Consider the following 9,881-nt stretch of genomic DNA (forward strand, 5'->3'; position numbering starts at 1 on the left):
TATATATATATATATATATACACACACACACACACAAATCTACAGCTAAAAATATTACAACCGAGTTTTCACAGGCCAGAGTTCACAGACAAGTTTTTCACTTTTTCCATACCTGACTGGACATTAGCCCGTCGTTGGCATGTCTCCGTTGTCTCTTGCGGCTCCTGTCTTTATGCTCGGATGTATTCTTAGTTTTCGCATCTACCGAACACTGAACAGGGCTCAAACTAGACACGGAACTACAACTCGGATTACGTTTCCTCTTAGGCGCGCTACCAAGCGTACCGGCACTATTAGCACTACCAGCACCTCCAAGAACAGTACCGCCGTTCTTCGAATCCGACGATATCGGTTGGGCCTTGATCACAGAACGTGAAATCTTGCCGTCACTCTCGCTTAGCAGTCCGTCGGAACGATGGATTCTCGCACGATCCGACACGATCTGCTGTTGCGGAGGCGGTGTATCGATGATTTCACCCTCCTCTGGCGTGGACGACCTCGGTGGTTGCAAGGTCGCCAAACTGGAGGATGGTCTTTGTCTCGAAGATGGCCTAGTGTCAGGCAATTCCGTGCGTTGTCTGAGCTCTTGTCCTCTCGATAGATTCGAGAAAATTTGCGAAGATATCCTGCTGAGATCGATCTTGCACATAAGACTTGGTACGCCGTTCACATGTGTGAGCGCTGGAGGGGAGCGTAGGAGAGGATTGTTGCCACCACTGGACGTCCGCGAGGACGGTCTTTTATACGGACTGTCCCCGCCCGTCGGTGTGTGCGTAGCAGAATTACTCGTGTACTCTTCTACGTAGATACCGCATTTACCACCGCCTTTTCCACCTTTCCCACCTTTACCACCCGTCTTCCCGATGCCTCTCGACGTCGAGAAGACGTGGCGCAGCGTGTCGCTTTTCTTCTTGTCCTGCACATTGCCGGCGTCATCCTCTTGTAATTTTGACGCCGGGCTGTTATCGCTATCAGAGTTATCAGGCGAGGTCGTCCTCGTTGGTGGTGCTCGAGGTCTGGGTGGCACTCTGACATTTACAATACTTTTATTAAATATTGTAACAAATATTTATTAGTCTTGCTTAATTATATAAAAATAAAAGAAAAAACCGAAAAATAAAATATTAAATTATTAATAAATCATAAATGTCGAAATGAAATTGCCGTATTATTTTATTATTAAAAAAAAATTATATCTCTCTTTATTACGTGCAAAATATAAGAGCAAGATATGAACAATTACAACAAATGGAAATTAAATGGAAATATTATGTGCAAAATTTATAATTTATAACATCTAGTAAAGAAGAAAAAAAGAGATAATTAATGCATTAGAAATAATTAATTATATGAAAAATAATTTACCGAGCGACTTTGATGCGATTACTCCTTACAGACACCTCTGATTCACTATCAGAATCCGAACCGCCGGTTACATTGGTCACTCTAGATCTGGGCTGCCTAGGCTTGCCTTTGGCAGAACTTTTCTTCTGATCCTGTTTCTTCGGCGAGTCCAACAGATTGCTCCGCTTGATGGGGGGAATTCTTGTCCATCGCGCGGTGTCGTCCTCGGAGGCACTATTATTATTTTTCCTGTTCGGTGGCGAACTCTCGTCGTCGCTAGACGACAGACTCAGTCTCGATCTCTTTTCGTTTCTTGTTGGTACTACGGCCGACACTACTTTGGTAGGTCGACGATCACTGTCGGAATCACTTTGCGATTTCGAATCATTGTCGTCGTCACTTGAGGTCACCGTTTCCTTCGATTTGGGTGGCTTTTTCTTGCCAGGAGTGGCGACCGTTCTTGTCCGGCTGCGGGACTTACTGTTCTTCAGATTCTCGTCCGATGTCCGGTGACAACTACGTTTCGGACTCTTGATGGATTTCCTGGGTCGTCCACGTTTCTTAGTATCGGCCACTTTTGGCTTCTCCGTCTGAGCGCGATTGTCTTCAACCAATTGATTCTTTTCCTGATCAGAATGATGATCGCTGTCACTGAGAGAACTCACATGAGACCTCTTCAAGGCCTCACCGAGCTGCCAATCATGAGACTGTTCTCTGTGTGATCTGGTCTCCGTCGTTATTTCATGCGTATTCTCCCGTCTGGTATTATCCTGTAAAAACAATGCAATCCCTTTTTTAAAATAATTTCTCTGGCATCGTTTCTCATAATTTAAACATATAATCAAACAATTTTTTTGACACATTTGTAATCTTATCTAAACAACTTTATAGCGAAATTATACTCTATTGTGCTTATTAATTTGTTTTTGTTTATATTACGGAGGTTTTTATTAACTTCACTAACTTCATAATTATAAGTTGAAATGTTTGTCATATTATTGTATATATTTAGTTTATAATATATAGAATTAGGCACTAAGAACTAGATCGAGTTACTTAATCTTCAGATTTTAATCTACTGTTTCACTGAGTTAAGAAATAACTTTTTTACTTTTAAACATATTTATATTTTTATATAAAAGTAAACTACAAAGTTTTAAAATCTTTTTCTTAAAAGTTCATTTCCTCAGATTTTTAAATATTACAACATATTAACAAAATTGTGACGATCATGGTATAGTGAGTTGCTTTCTGTATCAAAGATCCGGATTCAAATCCACCCAGAATATATATATATATATATGTGTATATTAGATTTTATTTGATCTCTTGTAAGGCAATGACGAGAGTACTTTTGTCATAATAACCTCTTCTAACATGACTATCCGGAATTAAAAAATTAAGTCTCACATATATAAGAGGATATATATATTATGCAGAAAAGGTCATGTCTCTGACAAGAGACGAACAGATTGGGAAGAAGAAACAATTTAAATATTGCTCCATAATTAATGTAAACAGTCTTACCTGAGCAGGTTTCGATTCGGCATTCTGATTGCCATTCTGCTGCAGAAAAGAAATGAGGTCCCAACGACGAGGTTCCTCAGCAGGCGGCGGTTCTACCAGATTATCCTGCTTCGGTGAAATCGAAGGTGGTGTCGTAGGCCCCTTGGATGGCGGCGGTGCTGAGGTCAAGTCGTCTTCGTCCTCGGAATCATCGCTGCTGTCCGAGCCAGAATCTGAACCCGAATCTGAGCTCGAGCTGGCGCTTCCGGAGCTATGCGGCGCCTCGGCTGGACTCGACGGTTGGCCGACGACAACCGGATTCGTCGGGGAACACGCGGATGGCAGGGGATGATTGATACCCGCTGGAGGAGACAGCACTCGCTCCGGTGTCGTCCGTTTTGGTGGTGGCGACGAGTATCTCGACGGACTGATCGGCCGCGAGGGTGACAATGGGCCCACGGGTGACATGATCATGGGCGACATAGGTGTCAAAGGTGGCGGCGCCGATGTCATCAATGGTGTCGATAGACTGTAAGGATGTTTGATCAAACGATGCTCAAAATTGGACATCGTGATTTTCGGTAAAGGTATCGAGACACTGGAAAGCGTAGAAATGTCTTGTTGGCCAATTGGAACAAATTTTTCAATTTCAAGATCACGATGTATTGGAAAATTCATATTAAATTTAACACGTTTCACATGTCTCAGACCATTCCAATTTTTTATTTAACACAAAATATGTCAGGAAGTAATACAAATATTACGTAAAAAAAAAAAAAAAATAATAAAAAATACAAAACTGACACAATTTATGAGCAAATTATAAAAACATATTTCCTCCGTAAAATTAACATTTAAAATAAATTAAATTAATACATTTTATTCATTTATTTTAGAATTTACGTTTTAAAAACATTATTTTTATATTAATTGTTCACTTGCTTATAAATTGTGTTATTTTATTAATAATTTTTATAAGAAATGTGGATATTTAATATTATAATAAATATTAATTTAACATAAAATGTTCAATTAACGCAATCACATGTTCAATTAATAGTCGGATACATTAAAAATTCAACACAAAACTTTGGTCTTTTAACAAAGACCAATCTAACGCAATTACAAAATGTTTCATACTTTATACACATGTATACTGAAGAAAATTAATGTGCAGACACTTAAAAAAAGTATAAGATATCTAAAAAAATTCTCTTTCTATTTTTGAATTATTCTCATATTTAAAACATTAACTGTAAATGTTTGTGTCAAAAGCACGATTTCGAAAATATGAGATATCTTCTCAAGAACGTTAAAAAACTTTCAAATATTTCAAATATTTAAAAACTCTCTTGTTTTAAAAATCTTTAAGTATAATAAAATAATTTCAAGAAACGATAAGCATACTTTTAATTAATTCCTTGATCCTTCCTTTAGTTAATTTCCTAGTTAATTTTTAAACAACAAAGCTTAAAATTACGAATGAGGTACTTACACGACCGTGAGATCCGGACTCCTGTTTCCTCTCGTCGGTCTCGATGATGTTTCCTGAGAATAAGAAGACCTATCAGTAATTTCGCCGTGAAATAAAGTGGAACGGAATCTTTCTTGTCGTGATGAACGGCCACTTAGTTTTTCGTCAAATACGATTCGATCGTGTCGGTTTGCGAAAGTACTTTGCGGTATTGCAAAAAGTCAACGAAAAAACACATTTGAAGGTGAAAGTGCAGCTAATCGTTCAACTTTTATATAGTTTCAAAAAGTTTATTTCAGAAAGCGCGTTATTTCATTATATAATATTGCAAACAATTAATATTATAAATGATATTTAATTTAGTAACTGATGATTCACTTAATTTCGTAATAATAATAATAATAATAATAATAATAATAATAATAAATATATTGTATTAGATAATCCGCTCGTATAAATTTCAATAATAAAATAAGAAGCTTTTACCGTCACGTGAAATAATAGAAAAAGAATAATAAAAATTTACTATTTACATCTTTTAAAGCATTAAAAGATTAAATGTCTCTTCACATATGTTACCTTGTTCTCCTCATCCTCGCTCTCTTCATCCGACAAAATCAGATCCTCCGCGATATTCCTGCAACAGAAAGAAAGAGCCGTTCGATTTCATTCCGAGATTGAGGATCATTGAGTCGTGTGATTCATCGAAGTGCCTCAGCGAAGCGAACGCCAAGAGGGATTTATATCTCTGTTTAGCGCAATCCCTCTGAAATCGCTCAAGCGTCACTCGTCAAACAAGGAAACCCGTTCGGCGCGACTATACAGACGCGAGAGAGATTCTCAACAACGGTGATGGCGACGACGGTAGCAGCCGGCGGAAAACGAAGATAATTTGATATCAAGATCCAAGTATATTCGATTAGAATCCGAGATGAAGTAAGGGTAAGTAATGCGTGCGAAAAATACACGCGCGACTGCAACCTGTGGAGCATTGCGGAATTAAGGAACAATCGTTCATTGATTCTTAGAGCGCACTGTTCTCGAGAATCCGCGACCACTTCGTTCTTTCCCATCCATTAGGGTTCCTCGCGCGATATCGTCGTTCTTTATTGAAAGGTTCAAGATTGGAGTTGATTGGACTTGTATTGAAGACAATTGGAAAAATGAGCAATCTTACGGTAAGAACGGTTTTGCTGAAGTACCTAAAAATTTAGTTAAACGCAGATCTGAAAATAATTTTATTTATACTATCGAAATAATTATGTAGGACAAAGGATTAAATTACGTCAACAAAAAATGGAGAATTTGTCCATATTATTATCTTAGTTATCTCTGCATGGAAAGAATGGATTTGTTGAAAATTTAGATACAGATCTGAATTGCACACATTAGACTATAAAAGTAATTATTATGTAAAATGCTCAAACTAGTTGCTAAAATGTCAAAACTTTTTCTAATATTACTCATCATACTGGCGATAAGTATACGTAATTTGATGATCCAACAAAATTTTCAGATCTGTATTCAGCTAAATTTTTTAATATTTCAGCAAAATCGTTTTTTCTATGTACATAAAATTTACTTAATCAAAATAGGAACTTCCAAATTAGTATAGGATAAAAAAAATTTATTCATTGTTATACTATATCAACAAAAAATAAGGAAATTATTCATATTATTATCTTAGTTATCTCTACTCGAAAATAATAACTTTACCAAAAATTTAGATAGATCTGAATTAAAACAGCTGAGTTGGATCATCAAAATAATTATGTAGAACGCTCAAATCCTAGAAATGTCAAAACTTTTCGCTACATTGCTCATCATGCTTGAGATATTTATGTAATTATTCTGATTGTTCAACAAAAATATTTCAGACCTGTATATCCAACTCAATTTTCCGACACTTCAGCAAAATTATTCTTTCCGCGCAAATAATTTAAGATAGGAAGATCAAATTACCAAAATTCCTTGCGAATGTTTAGATATGCGAAAAGCGTATTGCGCGCTTTGGAAGCAACTAAAGGCTTGAAAAATTACAGAGGTAGTTGAAAAGCGGTGGATATAACGCGTGCTACTTCAACGTACAGCATATTAAATTACACGTGAGATAATTTATCGCCTTTTGAGAGTGCTTAAATGCATTAAAAAGTTGGGATATTAATTCCAAGTCACGTCTTGCATTATCTTCTCTCTGTATCGCTCTCGCTTAATTTAATAAAGTGGATAATAACAGTATACGGCTCTTGGACAAGGTCGTGCTTATATAGACGGCAAAAAAATGGGATTCCTTTACTGTCAATCTAACGTATATATTTACATAATGCGAAAGTTTTGTCTCTTCAGCGTTAAAGACTTTTCGCGTAAGACAAGTAGGATGCGGAAAATAACATTTTCATATAACACCGAGATTTGAGAAGGTCTGTATAAGGAAAAGCAGATGACCAAAGTAATTGTTTCCGAGTAAGTTCAAGCACATCGCGATTCCCAGAGATTACCTCGCTCTCGTCGAAACGCTTCGAACAAACTGTTATACGGCGATCGCAATTACCTGCTTCTATGTCATTAAGCAAATAAGTCGTTTATCAGTCTGCCCTTGGAATTAGTTGCGTTTAATTTAATAAGGATAATCGCGTGCTGCGCGCTCGGACTTATAAGCTCAAGAGAATCGATCTTTGCTCTCCTTCATTGTTTTCTTTTTCTTTTGTCCCTCGTTCTTTCTTTCTTCTACGACAAGAACGAAACATGCGGGGGCATATTCGTTCTTTCGATCATCGCGAAGAGGCGCATGCGAATCTCTAAGGACCGTCCACCAACAAGTATCCAGGCCGAGGACAAGGCGGGCGAGGATAGAGACGGCATGGAAAGCTCACGACGTGGGGAGAAAGAGCGAAAGAAGGAGATAAAGAGAAAATACGTAGAGCACCGAACATCGACGGTACACAGAGGAGGGCATCGACCCTAAATGCACTGTCCTATGTCCGCGCTCTGAGCGGTGCCTTGTGGTTTTGCCACGCCGACTGCATGCGCGAACGAAGTCGTATCTAAGCCCGTCTCTGCCCGGCATCTGACTCCGTTGACAACCGACCTCTCAGAGAAGGAAAATTCACTTAGTTGAAACGCGACAACTTTGAGAACAAAAGCTCGCAACACCAAAATCTTCACAGCTGATACAGCGTGAGATATTCTATTGTACTTTGAAATCTAGTTCACTCTAATTTACTGCTCGACTCGCCCTTAAAGTCCTTTGTCACATTCTTTATCATTAATAATAATATTGAAATAATAATAATATTGAAAATTTGTTAAAAATAATAACAATGATTTATGAAATGAATTACATAAGTCAAGAATTCAAAAAAATTATTAACTTTACTTACAAAATATTTTTTTATATTTCATACATACATATATTAGAGTTGTCATAAATTCCTCATCCTAAAATTCCGTAACTTTTCCTGATTTTCATACAAAATTTCATGATTTTTCTTTACTTTCAATAATATTTTGTTGAGGGAGCACTTTAACATAGCAATGTAAATTACTATTAATGTTACTGACTCAAGCTTGCATTTAATTGTGATGTTGATATAATATTCCAAAATTACGGGTGCAATGTACGTATATTAAACTTCTTTAAAGCCAAGAAATTTAATTTTCCAGAAAATTTTGGAAAATTGCCTAACTGATTTCCCTAATGACTATTTTCAATTTTCCTGATATTTCCCTCATTTCCTGCTTCATAACGATCATATTAATTATGTCCTGATAATAAAGCAATGCAAATACTAAATATTATAAATAAAACTTACAAATCTCTATTTTTATATCTGTTCCATTTTTTCTTTCTCCTTCTCAACGTTAAAAAAAAATAGTATTGAATTCGTATGGCATTTCATCAATTCCAGTAAGTAAGTAATCGTGTCCCTAGGAGTTAATAATAATCACAGTTCGAATTACACGAACATCTAAGTCTTTGACGACTGCTGACCGGTTGGTAGAGTTCGCTGCTTGCCAGCAAGAAACCTGCTAACTCGCCGCACGAAAGAGTTTAACGATCGCGTCTCGAACGGTACAAATTACTCGGCTTCGTGGGAACGTTCACAATTTTAGAACGGCCGCGCCGCATTCGACATTGTATTGTTTATTAGCGCGCAGCCGCATTTTTCATCGAGACGGAAACGACGACTAATGGCAAACACGGGCGATTTATCAAAGCGCGACGTTCGTCGGTAACGAGAAGCGTATATTCGGAAAAATTCTATGAAGTATCGTTCTATCGAGGCAGAATCCTACAATGGAGAACTTGCTCTATGTATCTTATCTCCATTTAAACATTTATATCGTCCAGCGACGACGAAAATACTTACTATTTTATAGGCAACTTCAATCGGAAAATTTCGCACTTTATAGATTTTTTTCCTAATAAAATCAGAACACTTCGTACGTCGCAATTTTTATAGAAAGAACGATTTTGCTAAAGTATCTAAAAATTCAGCTATAGATACAATCTGAAAATAATTTTGTTAGATCATCAAAATAATTATATTAGGCTCAAGCTAATTGCTAGAATGTTAAAACTTTTCACAGCATTGTTCATCATACTTGAATTTTCTGGATAATTATTTTGATGCTCCAAAAAAATTATTTTCAGATCTAGCTAAATTTTTACATACTTCAACAAAATCATTCCGTGTAATTACATTGTCACTTTTAAATATAACTTTAATTCTAATACAAATCCAGGATTAAAGATTTTAGAATAAATTTCAGAGTAATTTTTTTAAATAAGATTCTTGCATTCGCATACTTGAAATTCATTTGTACCGTTCTCGGAGGATCCTTCACGTTTATCGTTTAAATGCGTGGTGAGAACGCGGTCCAATGTCAGTCTCTGACTATGTCGTCGCGCTGATGAAACTCACTATTCCCTTCGGCGGTCGGTGTCGTGGAAAAGAAGGGAACCTGTTCACGCGAGGCGTTCCTTTAACCTCACGTTCCGGCATGCAACGGAACCGCCGTGTCGTAACCGTGCCTCACACACGCAAGTCGAGAATGCACGCCCACGCGAGCGTGCACGTGTATTCGCGTACATACGTACGTACGTGCGTGCGTGCGTGCGTGCGTGCGTGCGTGCGTGCGTGCGTGCAGACGTATGTAACGAGGAAGAACACGCACGCGTCCGGCCTGCCGCGCGATGGAAACAAGTGGAAAACGTTTCCGCCGCGGAAGAAGAGAAGCAAGGAGAAACGGACGGCCGAGGGTCTGTTTCATTAAAGGGAAAGGCGTGAATGAATGTTCCTCGTTTGATAAGAGGGATTCAACGAGGGGAGAAAGGTCGAGATTGGCGCTGTTACGTGATACTCTCACATAGATATGCTGATGAATAAAAAAAAGCTGCATATGGAACTTTAATTGCAAAAGAATTTATCCGCGATTTTGCATTTTAGCAAAAATTTAATTCTTTAACTGCGGCGCGTTAAAAATTTGTTGGAAATTCCTCTCTCTCTCTCTCTCTCTCTCTCTCTCTCTCTCTCTCTCTCTCTCTCTCTCTCTC

At 37.6% G+C, this 9,881-nt stretch overlaps 1 protein-coding gene across 6 annotated transcripts in view; it reads right to left on the bottom strand.

Annotated features, from left to right (window-relative positions):
• Nucleotides 1-9,881, bottom strand: part of LOC108694582 (AF4/FMR2 family member 4) — a 271,647-nt gene that overhangs the window by 4,362 nt on the left and 257,404 nt on the right. For all 6 annotated transcript variants that reach the window (XM_018204154.1, XM_018204156.1, XM_018204158.1 and 3 more), the window contains exons 8-12: nt 4,904-4,961; nt 4,346-4,398; nt 2,872-3,379; nt 1,366-2,114; nt 113-1,028 (exon numbers count right to left, since the gene is read on the bottom strand). In XM_018204154.1, coding sequence (XP_018059643.1) covers nt 113-1,028; nt 1,366-2,114; nt 2,872-3,379; nt 4,346-4,398; nt 4,904-4,961 — 2,284 coding nt within the window. The remainder of the gene's footprint in view (nt 1-112; nt 1,029-1,365; nt 2,115-2,871; nt 3,380-4,345; nt 4,399-4,903; nt 4,962-9,881) is intronic.

This window comes from Atta colombica, unplaced genomic scaffold (assembly GCF_001594045.1).
Source record: "Atta colombica isolate Treedump-2 unplaced genomic scaffold, Acol1.0 scaffold120, whole genome shotgun sequence".
Taxonomy (NCBI): domain Eukaryota; kingdom Metazoa; phylum Arthropoda; class Insecta; order Hymenoptera; family Formicidae; genus Atta; species Atta colombica.